The following is a 23,443-nucleotide window of genomic DNA, read 5'->3' on the forward strand; positions in this document are numbered from 1 at the left end:
CCTGCACGGTCTGCTGCTGCAGTTGTTGGTCTTCGCTCGCCAATCGCTTATTGCAGTCGTCGTCCCTCGGCACCGCTGCTGCCGGCTGATAGTCACACCTTCTCCTCTCCCGCCATCGGACCTGCGGTCGAGCGGATAAACTGAAACAGTCAACGTTCCATAATGGACTCAACTCGGGCACGCTGCTGTCACTGGCACGATACGGACGGATTATATATATATATATTATTATACATATATATGTATGCTTCTTTTTTCCCTTTTTTTCCCTTCCCATTTCATTCTCTCTCTCTCTTTCTTCCCCTCTCGTCGATGGCATATGATTAGTGGCCCGTTGCGGCGTCACCTCATTAAAACGGCACTCCACATCACGTGAGTTAGTATGCGTGTGGGTTAGTACGCGGGTGGATTAGTGGCAGGAGAGGGACCGATCGTGTGTGTTAGTCCGCATCGCACCATTGACGAGTCGTGCATACGGGAATTTCCAATCGGGGGGAATGATTCTCTCTCTCGAGCGTCAAGCGCAGATTAAAATTGCATTAAAATAGCATTAAAATTGCAAGAGCGTTCTCCATTACTCTCCCCCCCATTTATATTAGGTAACGTCGAATAGTTACGTTCTAGGAATTTTTGCATTACTATCATGGCGTCTCCAAATAGTCTACGAAGTTTACTCGCGACTGAAGAATCGGTGGATTGAGAGAAATTGATAGAAATTCGTTCTCCTTATATTTGCTTGTAAATTCCAAAATCCGTCTACGGATACTTTGAAACGACTTAACTTTTTTCTGGTTAAAATTCAGTTATTTAAATTTTTCATAAGAAAATTTTGTAAAATATATTATATAATAATGAATTGTTTTCTTTCATTCCATATTGGAGTAATGTGATAATTCTGTCACTTTAGAATCCTCTTAAACATCAAAAAAAATTATGACTGAATAGCTATATTTTATTGCCAATGAATTGAAGAGATTAATATAATCACTTGCGCAAAAGTACCTAATAGAAAGTATACTGATAATAATAGGAAGGAACAAAAAGATTCCAAAGGCTCTGGAATTAATCCACAATTTGGTAAGATAAGAAATTCAATTCCACGAAACGAGTTTTCTGTCACACTCTCTCTCTTAATCCACCTGGTTATTCCCTCGAGTCTTATTTCTCAAAGGGTCGCGTCGTGGCAAAGGAGGCGGGAAGCTTAGGCGTTATTTAAATCGATTCACTCGCAAAAACTCCATACTCTCTGTTCGTCAATACTGCATACCGAGACTGTTGTGGCCGTGCAGGAATTGGCTCGTTTTCGTAAAAGGACGCTGCCATCCCACTTTCTCTTGAATTGCGCTATTACCTGCACCGCACATAATGAAAATATCATTACATAGCACAAAAGTTACTTCGAGGGTTGAAACAACCGTTTCCGTAGTCATAGAAACTTACCTCGCCGTTGCAAAAGCAAAAAAGCACAGCGACACAGAGACCCTGGAAGAGAGAAATTGCATTTTACCTCGGTACATCGAGCTCGAAACGTTTCCGAAGAAAATTCCTATCAACTTTATTACGATTTCTTTCGCATGAGATACGAGGTAGGATTCCGATTAACTTGCAAAAATCGTGTCATCAATGAGCTATAAAATTTTATTACTTTCCTTCATTACTATCTTATTATTATTATACGAAAGGTTGTAATGTTTACATAGTTAGCAAATTTATGTTAAATTTGACATATATCCTAAAAGTTATGTATTATTTAAAAATCCATTACAATTTATATATTAATTCAACCCGAGATGAATATGTCAAAAAGTTGTATAAACACAAATATTATACTATAAAAAATTAAAACGCTGCAAATGTAACATTTTGACACAATTTGGGAAAAAATTGTGGAGGCACGTTTCTTTAATAAAATTAATATTCATAATATATATAAATATTAAATTAACAAGTATATTTTATTCATTTATTAATTAAAATTTTACGTTTAAAAAATTATTTTTATATTATTTTTATGTTATGTAACATATTCAAGAAACTAAAAATAACAATAATACTAAGAAATGTTGAATATTAAAAAAATGTTGAATTTAATATAAAATTTCTTGTGTTGTAACACAAAAATTATATTAAATTAACTCTCAAGTATGTGGAAAATTTAAAACAAAAATTTTAACAAGGATCAGTTTTAATTCAAGTATAAAATATTTTTTACTACGCACACAGATAAGGTTAATTCCATCTTTCTTCTCAACGGCAAGGAATTTTTTCATAATTTAATAAATAAACATTAAATTGGGGATGCTGTATTTAAACTAAATGTTTGTAAAACACATAAATGTATGTATTACAAAAACTTATATTTGCATCGATACTTGTATTTACGTTTGAAAATTTTTTTATATTTTATTTTTCAAATCGTTCCTACATATAAATAACGAATAAATGTAATAAAAGAATTGTGAAGTTAATCGATAAACCACTTTTTGTAATGTTTCTCGTTACACGCGACGTTGTTAAGATGCGCATATATGTTCTAACAATCGTATTTTTCAGATATAAAATGGTTACACCCGAAGGCTTTCAAATATCAAGATAACTGGTTCACTCGAATCGTTCAATTAAATAGCAATTCCATCGATTTTATACGATATAAAGCGATTATATAACAATGTAGCCATGTTGACAGTGTCGTGTGTGAAAGCGCAATTTCGCACAAAATTTGATTGCTCGATATTCATACTGCTTCGGATGAGAATCTAGAAGGATGTCTCTTTATATCTCTATTTGTATCAGATCGAGGAAAAAAATACAAATATTGATTTAGAAAATCGAAGTATTGGTTAAAAGTACTCGGTAATTGAATTTAAATTGCGATAGTATTTAAATATTTTCCGTATACATCAGCGTCTACCTGTATTTTTTTCGTCGTAGAAAAGTCGTATTTTTGACTGAATAAAACCTGAAAAAATTGACTGCGTCATGTTTCACAAATATGTATACACGTTTATCTCTAACTATAACTTGCTATTTGATTTTAAAACTGGAAATTTTCAAGAAAGATTAAAACCCTTTTTTATCGTGGAAAACACTGTATTCATCAGATTTTATTATATTTGTAATCCTATACGTATTTCGATATTCTAAATTAACGAGAGACAAAATTTGCTTTGTTAATTTATTTATATGCGAGATAAAAAAATTTTATATGTTATGTGAAGAATTTCAATAATAAAATAAAAATTAATTTGACATTGACGAATGCGTTGAAACGTAGGAAAGAGTAGGCTGTGATAAAGTGCATATTAAATTCATGAAGCTTTCCGATGCACGATAAGCTTTACAATCTGATTCGATGTCTGTTCGAAACATGTGTCACAATGCGCAATACAATTTCCAGATCTATTCATTATATTATACAATGTATATATAATTTACTTGTTCATTTCGTTCTTAATTTTGAAGCAATATGCAAAAATACAAAAATACCAACCTGGAAAGAAGCGGTGATTGATGAAAGGACCTCGTAAAAATTCTCCCAAGGATGATTTTTTGGCGGCCGAAATGGAATTACTAAATAGTGAAGGCCCAGGAGGGGCACTAAAAGTAACGTGGCCCTGGCAACAAGATATCACACACACAGATAAATTGGATCATACAACATATTACGAATATTATGAATAATTATCGTCATTAGTTTGTATTCGAAAGAATAATTATTGTCATTTTAATCTCATTGTTAGTTATTAGTATTTTACTTAACTTACTGAATTATATTACTTTTGTTAATGAAAAAAAAAACTGTAATATTGTTAATAGTATTGGATGGTATCGTTAAGCGAAAGTTGACAAGTTTATAAAAAGTAATGCAAATAATTGATCGTGATTAAAAAATTGCACCGTACATGCTCGTAAATTTCTGTAGAAAGGAATACGTTCGTTACGCTCTTTGTTTCGTTCTTTTTTTGCGCCGTCATGTCAATGTACAATTTGACATGAAAGGTAGCATACAGAAAGTGAAAAATTCAACTACCTGAAAGCTTGCTGCATAGATCGTGAAGGGCGCGTTCCAATGGCAGGACCGCCACGTAACTTCATGAGAAGAACTCGTACGATATTAAACAGGAAAAGTAGATTCAACAAAGTGGAAACGCATACGGGATAAACCAGTACGTTTATATAATTGCCCTCATTGATCCAGCACCTAATCGTAACAATAATTTAATTCGTTACAATTTGTTATTTATTTGTCATTTATAATTAATCCAATTAATCATATTATTAATCTTTAACTTATTTACCAGCTGATACGGCTTTTGTTCGCTGATTTGTCTGCTTCTTTTAATTACAAAGTTGTATATAAAAAGTTGTATATAAAAAACATGAGAAAATGACTCTGAATTTTAATGAAGTATATTGTAATAAATTGTGTACACATCCAGTTCTTTCTAAAACTCGAACGTGCGTTCTACCATCAAGAGGATTATGAAATACTTATTAGCTTATTACACAATACATTCAACGTATGTATAATTTTTGCTTTTACTAAGGCTTTGTGCGGTCACGTCGTATTCTGAAAGTTGCCTTCGACAGAATTTGAAATATGATGCATATCATTCGTCAGATACAAATGTATATTTGATACTTTTATTAATTATAAGGAAACAGAAAGTAAGAAAGAGAGCGTTTGTGTATATTGAAGATCGATCGTACTTCAGTTTTTGTGTACCTAAGTATATCCACATTCGTGTGTAGAAGACGCTTAATATAAATCCTTATCCTAACAAACCTTATAGAGGAAGATGATGAAAAATGTGTCAAGGGGATAACTTCGTGACAAGCTTTCTTTAATAAATACAGAAGGTTGAGAGGAAGGTACATATAACAGATTGGAGGATCTCTGCTAGATATTGCCTTAACGCCGGCCGGTTATAAAACATTTACCCTACAAGATAGGGAGAATATACTGCAGAAATATATCGACGAAAATAGATGGATAAGTCAAAGAGTAGCGGATGCTGACGCGAATCTTGTGTAAAACAATCACGAGAAGATTTTAAAACTGAAATTTAAGAATAAAATCTTACATTAGCAACAACAATATGTCACTTATATACATGGAACGACAAATATATAAGAAGTTAATAACAAATGGCTTTATTTTTATCAAAATTTGAATTATTTATCTGGATAAGGAACTTCTCAAATAGTTAATTACAATCGATCTCAACAATTGCCGATTATTATTCAATGCCAATTATGCAAATTATTTCTTACTTAACATAATATAGGTTCAAAGAAAATATGATTATCGTGACATGCGAACGTTCCATAAAATTTTCATAATAATGATCGATTCGACAACGTTTGCTTTCAATATGAAACTTGTTTTTATCAATTTGATACTTTATAACGTGGCGTGGATATGGCTCGTTATCGAGCCGTTTATTTCATCAATGTTCCGATATGTTTCAATCTGCGTCGCTCGTAAAGCTATTTGTATACATACTATACACGGAGAATGTTTCCGGCATCTGGTGCAAAGATTGAGTATCCTCATGTTACTTCGTTATTAAGGCGTATGCTACATATAATAGTCTTCGAATGAAGTAATTTTAGTATTTCTACGTAATAATAATTTACATAATAATTTTAATTAATTGGTAACAGCTATCATATCGACAATGAGCATTATGAAAAGTCATTTAATATGCAGAAATGTAGAATCAAAAAACATAAAATCGAGATTGACACAATGTTACTCAAATGTAGAAATTAATCGGATACTTCAATTTCTGAGCTCTAAGTAAAAAATAAAATTATAATACAAAAAGTGCATTTAAAACGAAAATGTACATCTAAGATTTATATACGTAAGACCATTAATTTTAGTAAATAATTATGATTGAGAAATAATGTTTACGTTACATCAATTATTTAACATAGTTATGTACTTAGAATTTTAGGGTAGCGTGTCGTATTGAATCTTCGAACTCTGTAAAAGCTCTAAAGTCGAACACATATATAGCGTAATAGATACCTTATATTAAGCTATAACGCAGTAAACTATGGCACTTGATGGTCGAAATTGCAATATATGGCATGTTTATTAAATTTTGCACCTTCATTAGTTTCAAAATGTTTTCAGACCTTTGTATTTCAGATTTTCGTGTAAAACTCGTGTTGCGAAACCCCGCGGCAAAGTAAAGTATCTAGTTTAAAGTATCTAGTGCGTTAGGAAGTTGTGCTATGAACCAAATAAAAAAAAAATCGACGTAAAACGCGTGCTATGTGTAACACGATGAATTGTTCTCCAAAAAAAGGTAAACCAACAATGGTTTTTTTTTGTGACCGAGACCTCGCTTTTAGTAAAGTAACAATGGTGCTCAAAAGCGCCGATTCATTCTCAGAGATTTTCTCGGGTATATATATATGTATATAGTGTAAAAAACTTAACGCTATGTTTTATTAGCCTTTCAATTTCTGATCGCATCAAACTTTGAAAACTCAAGAAGTTACAGAAGTAATATTAGATTAATTAAAAAATTATTTAATCGCGTATTAAAAAAACTTCTAGACTTTTGATCAGTACCTCATAAAGTATACTTTCGCACATGTTATTTCAATTTTAACGGTGGCCACATTTCCATATATATATGATTAGTGCGTAGTCCTTTATATTTTAGAGGATCAAAATATTTATACATAAGGGATATTACATCACTATATGAAAGTCCTTTTTTTTTCGAGGAAAAAAAATTTCTGTAGTAAATTATGTAAGGTGATTCTCTCTTCACGGCTATAAAATGGTTTCGCATAAAAAGATTAAATATGAAATTTAGAAGGGTGATTTTCGAGGGAAAAAAGGATGTGTTTTACATATACTGTTTTCTTATGTGATTTAGTTACGGTCTAACGAAATACGAATTTGCCTAATACACTTGTATAAATTATTTTTTTTGAAATTTTCTTTTCAGGATTTTCCTGTTTAATAAAAAACTCTTGTTAAAATAAAATATAATAATTTATCACTATATTATTGTAACATATTTGTTTGTTAAACCGCTAAAACATTTTGCCAATTATACCCAATATTGTTTCGGATGCAGGAGAAAATGATTACTTTGTTTATATAAACACATTTATTTCTCAGCAAGTTATATCGACAGTTTTCGTTCAGCTGTCGTATATAATAGAACGGTAATGTGATTGTCGTACCGTGGTTTCGATCTTCTACCATGGCACATTTAGCTACCGCGGCTTCATGGTGATGGACATACCTAATTTTACCATCACGTACGCAGCTGACCGCATGCTGTTCTTGCTGAGAAATTAGTGTAGACCCTAGTACCCTTTCCGTGGTCGATAGGTACCACAGGTCAATAGTCTCCTTCAACGAATATCAAACACTTCAATTAGTAGACACATTCATTCCCCGTAGTTTATCGGAAACGCAGAAAGCGAAATTGTGCTAAATTGAGGAAATTAGCATTTTCTCAATTTAGCACAATTGTATTTTTACACGCGCTACGTGCTTAATTATCAATTGAAAAAACGTTCGGAGTACGGATGACACATAAAACAAAGCTCGCGGCCTAAATATGTAAAAAAAAAACCAGATTAGTTTTACTTGCGGGGAAGCAAAATTCAGGAGAGCAGAGCTGTATTCATATTTTAAATATAAGAACAAAACTAAAAGCAAATATATCAAAAGTAATATACATATATTTTCTATATGTATGTATTTTATTTCTTCAAATGTTTTCTATGTTATACGACACGCGAAATTATGAATAGAATTCTGTTCCGAATTTGGTCGCGAATTATAAAACGTCTAAAATGGGTTTAATATATGGAATTTAAAATGAAACTGTGATAAAATTATGGTTTAGCAAAGAGAATTATAAGTTTCGAAATTCATCGTAACATATTTAACATTTCTTTCTTCATGTACTATATCTAATATACTATATACATTTAATATTTGTTATGTATGAAATATTCTTTTACAAATTGAACACCTAATATGGGGTAACATTTTTAATTTACTACAACATTTTTAATTTACTACAACATTTTTAATTTACTACAACATTTTTTTACGCATTTTCTAATATAAAATAAGCCAACACGTATTTTGGCAATATTTTTTTTACCAATATTTTCGAAAAAAATACTGAAGATTAAAATTAAGAAAACTCGCCGTTATGCGCTTCTTAAAATCGCGATAACTCCACTTCTATTCATCCTACAGAGTTCAAATTGGGCTCATTTTAAAGATAAAAAAATTATCTATATTTACGTGTTCATTATTACTATAATTGTTGTTAAATTATAATTATTATAAACAATTAAAATATATTTAAATGTTTACTGCTCAAGACCACCAAAATAAAAATTTAAAAAAATATATTAGTGGAGTTATCGCGATTTTAAGAAGTAATCGGCGAATTTTTAAAACTTTAACCTTCCGTATTTTCGAAAATATTTTCGAAAATATTGACCAAAAAATATTGCCAAAATATGTGTCGGCTTATTTTATATATAGGAATATTAAAAATAGTTTGAAATAAATAAAAATATGTGATGTAATGTCGTAAAATATAGGAAAAAGTAAATGCGATAATACTTTATTTTTTCTGTCTATTATATACGATAAAAGTTTTTTTAACCTACTTTGAGATCGAATCTTTTATTCGATTTTAATTTCTCTTTATCCATTTTATGAACAAAAGTTTCTCTTAATGCTACTAGCAAAGTAATTTGTTTTACAAGTGCAATTGATCATTGACAAATTGTTACTTACTGCTCAGTGTCTGCAGGATCGTCACTGGATGCACGTAAAGCTGTATATAAGATGACGATTACAGCTGGCATTGGCCATCCGAGTCCCATCAGCCAATTCACTAATTTGTGCTCGCTAGTGAATGCACTCACTAGTAACGTATGCAGATAGAAGCCTTCGCAGAGCATCCAAGCGTAGTTTGTTAATAGAAAGTAATGAAGGACTACGTGCAAAATGCGACAAAATATCTGTAAAGCACACGACAGTTCATGAACGCCTCTTCAAAGTCAGTCAAGTCGTATTCGCTTGATAACAGTCAGAGTAATTGTACCATTTAAGGTTTAAATATAATCCGACAATATTTTCTGATGATGCTAATAATCTTTATTTTTTAATAAATCTATGTAATCAAATAAATTGTTATCATTTTTAATCATTTTTTAATCACACCAACATATTTACCATCAAAAAATATTTTCCGCATTTAACTTCGTATCACAATTAATAAATTCTATTTTGTATGTTCAACTAATTTTTTAAAACAGTTTTAACATATTTATTTTTCATTAACATAAACAATTAAAAAAATTTTTATAAATATGACGGTTTCATTTGTCTAAATTATAAACATATTTCTTTTTCTTTTTGATAAGAAGCTAAATCACTTGAAAAAGAAAAATACTGTATTAAGTTTTAAAGTTTTAATGATGGCACAAATACCATTTCCGCTGTTTTAATAAGCATCTTGAATTACAAATAAAACATAGATCCTTATTTTCATATATCTTTTTATATCTTTTTTTTCATGGACTTTTATTAAATTTTTATTCTTAGTACATACGCCATTATTAAGTAGTAGATCCGTATTTGCTACTATGAACCTGTACCAGATCAGCCACAAAGCATTGTTGAACGCGAACGACGTGAATAGATTCATGTGCAGTGTAATCCGTGCGCATCTGAGAGATCTGTGTGTAAAGAAAGTTCTCTTCTCAATTGCATATATATTTCCCTGAAGTCTTTCCAATAAATCCTAATTTTATGTTAAAAGACAATAAAGAAAGATCTAGAAGTTCACTGAACAATTGTACGTGAATGACATTTGTCTAGATTGGACCGCTATTTAAGCTAGTTTGATATTTTGAATAAAGTGAATAGTCTGCCGGTACCTTCAATAATAAGATTTACATGTAAGATATGAAACGTCTTTTATTCAAATTCAATAATTCTATAATATATATAATAAATGTATAAAATAACATTATCTTTATAAAAAAATCTAAATTAAAGCTTTTAATATTATCAAATAATACGTACTTCTTTTTTACTTTTATCTTTTTTGAGATTCTTAAAAAGTCTTTTTCGGGGAAAAACCCGCGACTTTTATTGTTAAATTAAAAAGTTATACCTTTTCTCACAACCGATCTAATTTAGACGCATTTCAAACGCGAGATACCTGTAGAAGTAATTCTAAAAGTTTTTGAATTAACGTACTCTGGAACGTATACAAATTTTAATATCCTGTTGAGGTAGCACAGATAATAACAACGTCAATAAATTTATAACTTACCGAAAGTACGTGAGAATTCCTAAGGAAAGCAAGAGAGCTACCAAGGATATCGCGTATCCCACCTCGTAGATTCCATTTATACTTTGCTGCCACTGTAATCAAATTATCAAAAATTTAAACTTTGTCTTGCATTTCTAGACTGTTCCTGATAATTTTTAAAGTGGTGCCTTAATTTTTATTAATTCGTATTAGCGGGCGACACAAGTTACAATTCTATTACATCGTAGAAAATTTCACAATTTTAGGTTAAGGGTCGACTACGGTGTAGTCGAGAACAAGTAACGCGAATCTGACCCCAATCGTTTCTTTGATTAATTATCATGTCGTCGTTGCAATCTCCGTTGCTTGTGTACCATAGAAGAGACTAACTACCATCTAGATTTGTTGTATAACATTAATTCTTTTTTAGAAAGTATTTTTTCTAAAATATGTTATAAGTTTGGTAGATAATATATCTTACAATTCATGTAAAATTTGATTAAAATCGTAAAAATGTATATTTTTAGATTAATACACTGAAAAAAGTTACTAAATTTTAATAAATGCTTGCTTAAATAGTACTAATTAAATATTTATCAAATGTAAACGTATATTTATTGGTACAAGTATATTAATTTTATTTAAATATCATTTCTTTTTAATAAGTATTTACATTTACTACAAGTAAACGTTTAGTTAGTACTATTCAAACAAATATTTATGAAAATTTAATAAATTTTTTTCAGTGTGTCTAAGCTTTTTACTAAGTACTATGTAAGGTCAATTATTTTTCAACACGTATCAAACGAAAGAAGATTAAATAAATAAGTTTTTTTGAAAGTAACGATTACGGAATAGAGAGATAGTGTGCAACTACATAAAACTTGACGTGAGAAAAATATTTAAAAAATTAATGATTCATTCTTTGTATTCTTTCTTTCTTTTTAACATATTTCAGAGCGAAAATTTTTGGAATCTAAGGGTGCAAAAATCTGCATTTGTTATCCAGGCCTGTCATAACGACTTTTCATTGTCGTAAGTGCATTCTCGTAACAATATTCATACTTGAAACTAGCTTTCAGAATCCTACGGATTTCGTGTATGCCAGAAAGTCGAGAAGCCTCGGAGCTTAGACCAAAATCATAAAAAAAAAAACTACAAGTCTCTCACGCAAATCCGTTTGGCCATTTTTTCGTTCGAAATATGCGACGAGCAGCGCAGCTGCCTAGCATAGTCGTTTTAAAATTCATCCGCTTACGAGATCCTCCGTGTCCCTCGAGCCCCCTTTGCAACCAACATACTTCCTTTACACCGTCGCATGCAAATCTTGCCACATCTGCAAAGCAAAGTCCGCTAGTAATAGAGCTTCGTAACGTTGTCCTATGTATGACAAATGTCTGCCTAGCACGAAGTGTTTATGAGGCTCGCTGTCCGAAAACCTGCCTCATGACCTGCATCAAGGACGACGAAGGCTTGGAAAATTAATCGAGCTTGTCTCGACTACGGAAGGAAAATTCAGACTTTGACCGAGCACCTGAATATGTAATCCCGCTTGTTATAAATATATAAAGTAACCAGAGAACCTCCGTGGTTCGTGATCAAAAGGATCTATTCTTGTATCTATTAGAAATGAATGATGATAGAGAGAGTCAGGGAAGACATTAACCCGTTGTTCCCAATGGGCTTGGAAGAGCAGCGTTATTCTTAACCGCCACCGTACGAACGTCACATTACGTATTAACGCTACGGTTGCACGAAAGCCTACAAGTCTGCGCTTTCACAGCCCAGCGCTACTCATGGATAAGGTGCTGCAGCTTAAATTGCATGCAAATGTACATTAATATTTAACTCTGACTGCATAAATCTCTTTGCAGTGTACCGGCGATTATGCGAATGCTCTCAAAACAATTAGAAAGAAATTGACAAAATCATAAAAATTATATATAGATATATGTAGCAAATAAATACTTTATAAAACACTGTAATAATTTTTTTTAACAAATTGCACATATAAGTTTTTATGAAATATTAATTTGCTTCGGCAAAACTGTTCGAGAAAGTAATCTAATTTTTCGCAAATACAGTTTATTACCATATATTATCGAAATAAGGTTACATACGAAACAGCGAGAATATTTTGATTTTAGATGAGATGAAAGTAACATTTTAATTTTAAGTTTCTTATTTGAGAAGTCAAGTAATCCACAAAGAGAGCTAAAGTATATCAAAAAGGAATTGCAACGCAGTTGAAAGCAAAATACAGCGAGTTCGCATCTTTAATTAATCCATATCTTTAATCGAATAGATGAATATAATTATGAAAATGAGTCCAAACCTTTAAACGGATTTTACGCCGTGCCACGGTAGTCACCGCTAAATAATTCATGAAGTTAGAGTATGCAGTCTGGATACTCTAGGCTCTATCTTGAGATTACACGGCACTTGATACGATAATAGTAGGTGGATACGAGTCTGGGTCTCTCTTCTTCGGGCCGGTCCAATCGGATTAACACGGGTTCCGGAAATTATGCCACTGTTGCATGCGGGGACACGATAAATTTTATCAACGCGAACAAAACGATAATTGTATCCCGCCGCTTCGCTTGGTTTATTATGTATCGATAACGGGGATTACACTATCTCCCGCACTACATTGCAGCTTATTGTCATTTGCATCCGCGATCCCGTTAATATTAGGAGATAGATGAATCCTCGATTTCGTACGTGTCGTATTGTCGAATTGAAATGGAGCTAACACTGTTTACCGATCGTATTGGATTTGGTTCGAAGTTCGCGATGCAAACGCAATGAATTCTCTCAAAATGTAACAATATTATACAATATCATCGATTCGACAACGAGAGCTGCAAATCTATAAAATAATAAATCGAAATGATATAAATGTATTTACATTTCATATTGCGTATTGTCAATTATTATAATGTATTATAATTACAGATGTTTTTTACCTGCGTTTTGATATTATAAAGTATTTCTGATATTGTATATACATATATTTCTTGCTCATATATAAATGACACCGAAATTTTATACATAACTATAATTGAAATCTACCAAAATTGCCAGTTTATATTTTATTGTTGCGAGCACGATATATATTTATATGTTTAATAAAGTAGAACAATAAAACTAGTTATATTATTGGCGTAAGCATGGAGGGGAGGTTTCAAACAAAACTCTCTGAAAATTTTCATATTTAATTATAAAAAACATAACTTTATTTCTGACTGAATAAATTTTTTGTTGTCACATAAAGTATTTCTTTCTCCCCTTTCTTTACGACTACGTAAGTAATTTCTGGCGTTTCCGTTGGTTAGAGTTTTGACAGAGTGTATAAAGAAAATTTTTGCACGGTTTTTCCGCGCAAAAAAACTGATATATATGCGCTAAGATATTAATGAGAGAATCTCATATTTTGCCTATACTTTTTTCAGGTAAAATATCATGATTTAAAAAATCTAATATTCTTATGCAAAATCAAGAATGAGAAGGAGACATTTCAAGCTCAGAAATATTCAGAAAAATAATTTATTAACGCGCTATTTATATAATAACAGAACTGATAATAACCCTTTCAGAAAAGATCCTAAATATACAACTATAAATTATGTATAAGTATTATGTCAATTTCATGTATGCAAAATGGAATATATTTGATATATTTTCTCTAGACGCAAATGTATCAGTTGCGTGAATGATGTCTATACAACATGAATAATAATGCATTGATCGTTATTCGTCCATTGAAAGATTTCTCTACTTTAACCCAAAAGATTGATGATTTTCAGGAATTTTTTTTTTAGGAATAATAAATAATGATCCACAGAGATTTATGTTTCATGTTTTAACTGTATGTTATCAGAAACTGACCATTTTTAAGGTCATACGTCACTATTCAATAACTTAAAACTTCATCAATTTTTCAATGAAATTTAAAATATTTTCTAAATATACTTTCTGAAAATATAAAAAAAAAAAAGAAAATCAATATCTTCTAAAATATATAGAGAGACTCTTTAATTGTTATTTAGTTCAAATCTCTCTAAACAAATAATGGTTCTACAATGTGCTGTACGAAGAGTCAAAGGAGTTCTCTGAACTAAATGTAATGAAAATACTTTTAATTTTCTCTTGTGCTTGCCTGTCATTAGTTAATTTCTGTAATTATCTCTGTAATAATTTAGAACTGAAAGTTTAAGAGAAAGTTTCGGACTATTTGTTTTCCATGCGCAGAATATAAAAGAAAGTTCAGAATTTTCAAGAATTAAATTTCAGAGCTACGAATAGATAGCGAAATCTTGTTTTGTCATTTAAACACAAGTTATTGCAAACGGCGTTTACTTAACAAGGCAACTAATTCTAGTACGACTGACACAGTGCAAAGTCATGCAATACATAACAGTTTCTTGCAAATTTTATATAACCAAATTGTACATCTCTTTCGTTCTCAGTTCTCTCTTGTCCTTACTAGAAGTGCGACAAACATCTGTCACATAAATATTAACTACTATGTAAATTGCAAACTACAAAATTTCTATGTGTATTCGAGAAATAATCAATGTCATGCAAACATCACGTGACATTTTATAGCAAACTGTACCTATATAATTCAGTTGGGCAGTAACTGCTATTCGTTTTCAGTTTCTTCTTGATAAAAGTACGTGTAATAAACGTCTGTCGCATAAATTATTCTGGAACTTTATGTGAATTCTTTCGCAGAACTTATTTTTTCTTTTGGAACGTAAAAGTCGCATATTGCTAAACGGTATAAAATACGTAAGTAAATCAATTCTTTGTTACACTATATTTTCAATTACAGCGTATTCTATGCAATTTCATAAACAGTGCTTCTAATAAAAGCGCTGCAAATAATTTCCTTTTAAAATGATTGCCAAACAAAAGCGAACGAATTGATACAATACTAACGATGAGAATTTCAATCAATTTACATGCTTTCGGAGAACGAGACTACGAGTATACAATTACGTCCAATGCATTTTAAGTGTATTTATTTGCATAAGCCGTTTCCCTTGCATAAGCAGTTTTACGACAATATTTATCTTAGAGTCCAGATGTTGCAGATGTTAGAAACGCGAATCAATGATGATGCGTAAACGTTCATCGTGTATAGGAATGAATACAAAGGCTTTTGTCGCACCGTCGCAGCACTACGAGCGCAAAGAATCGGTTTCATTTAAACATGCAACGCCACATACGCGAGGAGAATTCAGTTCACGTCAGACACGTGTGAATTAAAAACTCTGGAACAGACCGCCATTTCTGCGAGAGGCAAATATATCACTATGTAATTTGCAAAACAAAAAAAAAAGGGAAAAAGGGAGAGAAAAGAGAGAGAGAAAGGGCGCGCACAAAGAGTAACTCGGTTACGACGGTGTATCATTAGCAGAGTCTAATGAATCCGTTTGCAATTTTGTGTGTTTCACAGAATAGCTTTCGAGACTAGAAGGATTAAGTAAACAAGAAGATTACTCAAATAGAAATTATTCAGGCAGATTACATAGCTGGACAAGAATGAGGTAGCTATGGTACATGCAAAAATATATCCTCCTGAGCTTTCCGCTAAGCCATCTGGCCTCATTCTCTGAATCCGAAAGATAAGTGCGCGTCTTATCATTGTTCATGAAATACCGCAGAGTATCTTTCACTATTGTTGTTTCCTACAACAAATCCCTTGCATTGTACGAATGAGTATAACCGTGCGAATTGGTGTAATGAATAATCGCGCCTCTAAATTATAATTATACAAAGGAGTACTCGGAGATACAAGTGTTCAATTAATTTTCATTTGACCATACGCACTAGAATAGAAAATTAGAGAATGAAAATCATTAAACCGTTTTTCACTTTTTTCAAGCTTTCCACATCCATCGTTTCACAAAAATTATTATTCGATGTGCCTCGAATTTGTTTTCGTTTCATCTTACGATAGCAAAAGGATTGCTGTAAGAACTCGATTTCGAAAATGAGTTTCGTGGGATTATGTTTGCAATTTTAGCAGCGTCGCGTCGCGGCAAAAAAGACGTGGGTATCGACACGTCAATGCGTGTTAGAAGTGTGAAATACCTTCACGATGGATATTCGTGATGGATATACCGAGAGAGAAAGCAGCTTCGACGCTTCAAGCGCGGTTATGACGGGCCACATTCTAAAGGATGATTACGTTACGTGTATCGGTACCAAAATGAAGCTGGTCCTAATGAATAGAGCGCGGCTCGTCAAATACGTGAGAAGGGTTGACACGGATGGTGTTACGTAAAAGCGACTTCTCGCAAGCGGGAAACGGGAAACGCTTCATATTATCGTACTGTCTCGTATCCGTCAAAGGCATACGTTGCCTTCCAACATTAATCTAGTAAAAAAAGCGGTGTCAAAAAAATCTCTCTAAAGAGCGTAACCAGTGACACAGGTCGCGATTACAAAATCTATCTGTCTCGACGGATAAATCGCTTTGCCGCGTTTAAAAAGGTTTCAGTACATCCGCGGAAATACTTCGGTAGATAATGGACGTTAAAAGGATAACGTTTAAAAGGATTTGCGTATTGATAGAAGTTGGGAAATTCAGAACAATTTCATTGCTTGTTTCATTTCTATGCTTCGCGTTCTCTTTTTACTGAAATTTCCGGTGCGCGCATCATAAATCTCGTTTCACCGAGTCGTGACAGTTGCAGAGACGAGAAATCAATTCTTCAAAAATAAATCGCGAGAAACTTTTTTTTTACCTCTCTCTCTCTCTCTCTCGCTCGCTCTCTCGCTCTCGCCGTAATGTCATTATTCGAAATGACCAAAATATCGGTTGATACTCAAACGAATAATGTAACAGGCGCCATATCGCCCGTTGCAAGGTATATTGCGAGGTCGCGTGATCGCTGAAATTGTTCCTCTGTGCAACGTTGCGATGCAAAATAAGTAATACCCTCTCTGTCGGATGCAGCGTGCGTGTCTTTCAAATATTTCAACAAACGCGTCCTGTTCGTTCAAACGATATTAGCTCTTGGAGAATACACCGGCTGATCGTGAACCTTCAGGCAGAATAACGCGAAATCAAATCCGTGTCAGAACGGCGATGTCTCGCAACGAGACTGAGAGAATGTAACTGGGACTCGCGTGTGAGAACTTGTATGTTATTTCCCAAAGGGATAAAGCCCCTCCTTCTCCCGTCAAATGGTTTTAACCATCAAATTTTTCAAATATCTTCAAAGGTCGCGATTTACGATTCCTTTTACGCGATTGCTACAATGTTCTCAAATGTTACGTCTCTTTGATGAGGCAAGAGAGAACTTTAATAACTAGTTTAATTTATATATGAACGGAGGTAAATACATTAAGAAATAACTCACGCTCAGATCCTGTAGATTCACACAAGTCGTGTAGTTGCTCCATATTTGATTTGATTCGGGATGACGGAACCACGTGCCATTTAGCTCGCAGTATTTATGCGCCCTCACTGGAACAGAAATTGTTGAAAGATTAAATAAGATGTATAACGTTGCGATATTGAGAAATGAACATCGGAATTTATCGATTTTTTAATTACCGAACTTTAACGGCATGTCGGCTAATAGGATTAATGGAATTTTATTGCACGGTTAGTCATTTTACTACGTTCATTTTTCATATTAAGATTAATTAAAATTCCATAAATTTCTTTTTAAACAGAGGATATTATAATTAACAGTACATTCTATAGTATTATAATAAAGTATATGTTGCGACCTTATTGCTCCATACTCTACGGACAGATAAAAAGATAAATTCAAAACACGCATTGAGAAAAAAAAATTGTTAAAATTACCGTAATTTAATTATGACTTATAATCATTTTTTGAGACAATTATATATTTACAATTTTTTTAACAGCGCAAATATAGTCAATTGTGCTATTAATAATAGTCACACACACTGCTTGAAAATCTTTAGGTTTTCCTTAACATATGTTTTAGTTGTTATTATTACATAAATAATAAGTGAAAATAGATATATTCGCTATAATTACGATTTTATTTACTGAATAAAAATATTTATTTTATTCATCATTCTCTTGATGTTTTACTATATTAGTATTTAAAATTATCTATATATTATATATATATATATATATTTGATATGCTAAAATGTTTTTCATGTCAAAAAAGGATTATACATATAATATTATTATTATTAACATTTTAGCAGTAATAATAATAAAAATAGAGCTCCTAACCACAATTATTTTATCGTACAATTATAGTGCACAAATACCAAACACTTCTTTATCAGTGCTTTAATAAAGAGAGAATTCATATGAGTAGTTATATTATATACTGACGTAGCGCATTGTTGTTTAAAAGAAAGGTGAAGAGAGACGAAAGAAGAAATACTACACATATATATATATATATATATATATCTCCTGACGCTAACTGTGTAATCATCCACAAAGTTACGTCCGCTTCTTGTCGAAGCTCGTTCAAACTTCCCGGCGAAACAACAAGCTAATTTAAAATTTCTCGATGCAGAGTAGTTTGTAAAAACTGCGCCAGCGGCGTCGCATCAAGAATCAAAAGTCGACAGTCCACCCATTAAGCGGATAGAGAGACGGGATTATTCCCCTCTGCGAATCCGCAGTTTAATAGTTGACAAATAAAACAAAATGCAAATTGAACTTCAGTTCACTTCTACGAAACGCCGCCTGGTTAAACTTATCTTTGGAAAAAATGTACTTTAATTCGCGTAAAGCCGCCTTCTAGCATTTTAATGCTCTCTTCGCGCTTTTTTCCGGACTTAATTAGCTAATAAGGTGCGAGTAAATATCCGGAGTGTATGCAAGAAACGAGCTAATTTGTGTAATTACATTTCCGCTTGCCCGAAGCACGCGATCTCTGATCTTTAGTTTCCACAAATAGAATGACGCGATACTCGATTCTCAAATGGGCATATGTAATACAATTTGTAAAAGTATCCATAAAGATAGAAAAAATAGATAGTAGAGATATCGAAGTCATAAATATTTTTTTGAATATTTAAACAGAAATACATTATTATATTTTCCGACACGTTATTTGATCAATTATTTGGTTGTTTTAATTTTTGTTATTATTGTTGCAATTATTGTACGCAATTTAACAAGCATTATTTTAAATTTATGCGTCCACACATCCTTTTTGTACGCTTTAATTGTAAATATTAGAATTAGAAATGTATTCTCCTCAGTATATATACAAGCAAATAAGAGGACTTGAAGTGTTTTCCAAGAAGAGGCACAGATAACAATGTAACAGTAAATCATTACATCCTTGTTGTTTGTCCGTCAAACAAAGATAAAATAATAACTGTGTCACATTGTGTGTCTCTTGCTGGAAAGCACTACTAGTTTCTATAATATGATCTATCTATAATATGATCTTACCATTCATACTTTTATCGCAAAACTCTATTTAAATACTTAATTAAATTAAAACACTATATCCTATCTTTCTGTCTATCTTCGTGAATATTACAACACATTTTAGATTACGAGGAATAATATATTTAAAGGGAACGATGCTTATCAATGAGTTACTTTGGAAATACTACGTATACGTACGTAAAAGAGAAATTACACCAACAAATGATGTCGGTAAGCGTAGAGCAGCGATTAAACTCCGGTCGTTGTAAAGAGAGTTGCGGGGAAAAGTACATTAGGAAGACGCGACCGCGAGAAATGGCATGGTCGCACGCAAGAGAGTCTGAGCGATGCAAGTCTTTTCTCGAGTATTACACCGTAATTCGTTGCAAATGGCGTAAAAGCGGAATAGCGTTTCTCGTACATACAAATGCATCGCGATGCAACGTGGGTGAATAATGCGGTGAGCAACTTGCTTGCGACAACAACGGAATATTAGAATACACGAATCGACGCAATTCCACCGGGTATGTCCAAACTCCAAAGCTGTGTTCTATAGTAACAGCGCACGGTATATCGTCTTCGAGGGAAATCAATTTGCCCTCGAACATATCCAAATTACGTGACCACGTATAGTGGAAGCAATTTGAACTAGTAAAGCCATTCTGGTTGTTGCAATTATTTTCATTCCGCAGCGCAGCTTCGTTTAAGCTTGCGATAGCGTTGCGACTCTTTCTACTTTTTCTTCCTCTGCTCCGACATTTCGAATACTATCAAAAATATCGCCATAGTGTTTCAACAAATCCAATTTGCAGAAAACAATCGGCGCAATCCGGTTTTATTTTCAAAAATTTAGATAATTATAGCTGGTAAAACGTAATTAAACGGCAACTATAATACCTTCTAGATGTTTTTTGAAATAGTAGTAATATTTATAATTGTTCGAGTAATTAAACACGATATTTCCTGGAAACAATTTACGTTCTATTTCTCAGTAATTGATCATTAGCAATGAAATTCACGTACGTTAAATAATTCATTTATCCCATTTCATTTGTTCCCTTGTTGGATTACAGTATTAGAAACACGATCTCATTTTGATTAGATTGTTTACCATTTTCACAATAGAAGTTACTGATAACGCCAATGCAATTCTACAACAATTGTTTTTTATTACTTCGTTAAATTGCAGACTGATATTTCAAAATTGACCCAAACCAATAATCGAGTGGTGTGATAAAAAATAGATAGGTAGAATATTTTGAAATTGTGATGATAAAACCGATATTATTATTTATCAACAATATATACATATAATAATTTGAATTCAATTAAGTAAAAAAAAACCTCTATTATATGCAATACGTTTATTCGAAGAGAGAGAGAGAGAGAGAGAGAGAGAGAGAGAGAGAGAGAAGGAAAGGGAGAGGTCAAAAGAAGAAATTACGCGACAACGATTATTTGCCGGCTCATGTGGCCGCTCATTATTTCGTGATGAGGGTCGATCGATCGACGGAAGACTCGCCTACAAACACGCCGGATGTTCGCAGAGTGAAAGGTATCGATGTCTGCCCTTAATTCGCGTCCATCACCTTTTTCTTGCATCTTCCTTTCCGACAGGCGCCGTCATTACATCACATTTATCTTCCCCCAAGTTCCCCAAGCTTTAAAAAGGTATATATATGTGTGTGTGTGTATATATATATATATATGTGTGTGTGTGTGTGTGTGTGTGTATATATATATATACACACATATATATACGTAAAGGATATATATACCTTAGATGTGTAGGTACATACAGACACCCACATATACACGGAAGCCTTTTAACACAGAGCTCTCTGTGGCGCAACGAGATTTATACGTGAAATTAGAATAGCAAAGCGCTCGTTAAAAAAGGAATATCCGACGTTTAATTCCCGAATAAAAGCGGAATGCGAGGCTTGTCCAACGCACCGCACCTGCGACCTGCGATCGCACAAACAAAAAAGGGGAGAGAAAAAAATTTTTTTAAAAGAAATGAAAATTCAATGCAATTCTATATGAATGCAATGCCACCGACGATCCAAGAGCACATTTAACGATAATAAGAAGATAACGAAACGCCATTAGCAGCTGTTGTTTTCTGAAATGCGATCTCGTTGGGAGATAACATTTTCGCTAGGGATTGCTCTTGCCTACGCACGGGTATATGCTATTTTGCGCCTCGAAATCAGCATACCTAGTTCTACCTTTGACCCATTAATCATTCCGGACGGTGCGGTCATTTTAATTAACAAGATTAACAATTAACGGAAGGGAGTATGTACATTAACGACAAATATGAGGATATGACTCTCGTTTCGGGAAAATATGAATTCATTTCGTAGGACTAATAAATGAAACGACATACGTTACAAATTCAATTTTACAATATTTCATTCAGTGTATCATAGATATTTCAAGAGAGAGAGAGAGAGAGATTCTCAAAAATTTCTAAAATATACTCTCTAAAAAGATATCCTTCAATCTCGGGTTTTCACTATAAAAATATCCTTCAAAATGATTATATAATTTATAAAACAAGTCCATGTTTGGCATAAAATATTATTTCTAGATTTTTTCTTCAGTATCTATAATTGTTGCCTGACATTATTTTTAAAAGATCACTGCCATCTATAAGTAAAATTAATAAAATTTCTGTTTACATAACATAAAAAAGGAGAAGAAAATAAAGAGATAATACAGAAAATATACATATATCACAATTAATCAAATATTATTAATCAATATAAAAAACATAAAACCAAGTGAATTTCAGGTGTGAAATTGTATACGATATCGTGTGAAAATATAAAAAATGTAAATTACTTTAAATTTTGCTATAAATTGCTTTGTATATTTGTTATGAAGCATCAGTATTATTGATAATATGTGCAAATATTTGATTTATTTATTATAATGTGCATACTATAAAATTAATTATATTTAAATATGTAATGTAAATTGCATACATAAATAAATAATATAAATGCTTTGTAGTTTCAATGTACATACCGAGAAAATGTAATAATAATAAGATCAAGATAATTGCAAATCCTTTGCGATACAATTCGTCATGTTAATACATAATACGTAATATAAAAAAAAACTTGCACGTGTTAAATATATACGCAAACCGATATATGATATATCTTCTCAATATATTTTTATTTTTCTCTTGAGAAATTAGTTGTAAGCGCATTTATGACTTTCTGCTTTCCTCAGTGACAAGTTATCAGAGGCTGAAGGTGATAAATGTTAGATTCCCTACAGCTCCAAACTAATATTACGAGCTCACAGGATACGAAGATGACAAACCAAACGCAATTAAGTGCGTGTCCATCGTAAAATCCTTCCTGTTCATCAATCCCGTTATAACATAATCTGTTATAAAGCGTCTATTATTAAATCACTAAAGATTTTGATTTCTCTTGTATATCTTATATGACATTAAACTATATTAATTTTTTAATTTCATGCTAGAAATATTTTAAGATTTCAAGTAGGTAGTTTTGTTTTTTATTTATTTATGAAGTATTTTATTTCGTTCATAGATTATATAGAGAAGAATTAATAATATAAATATTCATTATACTGTGTGTGTGTGTGTGTGTGTGAGTATTTTAGAGTATTAGAGAATATTATTTATATTATTGTATATCTTCATTACAGTATATATATATAT

General features: G+C 32.2%; 2 protein-coding genes across 3 annotated transcripts in view; one reads left to right on the forward strand and one right to left on the reverse strand.

The window, feature by feature from the left end:
- The window catches only part of Dh31-R (Diuretic hormone 31 Receptor), an 18,337-nt gene extending 1,714 nt beyond the window's left edge, over positions 1 to 16,623 (reverse strand). Inside the window, exons 1-9 of the mRNA XM_018506687.1 lie at positions 16,437 to 16,623; positions 10,353 to 10,444; positions 9,624 to 9,750; positions 8,804 to 9,030; positions 4,031 to 4,201; positions 3,491 to 3,614; positions 1,441 to 1,482; positions 1,268 to 1,351; positions 6 to 121 (exon numbers count right to left, since the gene is read on the reverse strand). Coding sequence (XP_018362189.1) covers positions 6 to 121; positions 1,268 to 1,351; positions 1,441 to 1,482; positions 3,491 to 3,614; positions 4,031 to 4,201; positions 8,804 to 9,030; positions 9,624 to 9,750; positions 10,353 to 10,444; positions 16,437 to 16,517 — 1,064 coding nt within the window. The 5' untranslated portion in view covers positions 16,518 to 16,623. The remainder of the gene's footprint in view (positions 1 to 5; positions 122 to 1,267; positions 1,352 to 1,440; positions 1,483 to 3,490; positions 3,615 to 4,030; positions 4,202 to 8,803; positions 9,031 to 9,623; positions 9,751 to 10,352; positions 10,445 to 16,436) is intronic.
- LOC108760729 (esterase E4) overlaps positions 14,995 to 23,443 on the forward strand; it is a 30,228-nt gene continuing 21,779 nt past the window's right edge. Inside the window, exon 1 of one of the 2 annotated variants that reach the window (XM_018506832.1) lies at positions 14,995 to 15,128. The gene's annotated coding sequence lies outside the window, so the exon portion shown is untranslated. The remainder of the gene's footprint in view (positions 15,129 to 23,443) is intronic. The other variant, XM_018506835.1, reaches the window with a different exon arrangement.

This window comes from Trachymyrmex cornetzi, unplaced genomic scaffold (assembly GCF_001594075.2).
Source record: "Trachymyrmex cornetzi isolate Tcor2-1 unplaced genomic scaffold, Tcor1.1 scaffold23, whole genome shotgun sequence".
NCBI lineage: Eukaryota > Metazoa > Arthropoda > Insecta > Hymenoptera > Formicidae > Trachymyrmex > Trachymyrmex cornetzi.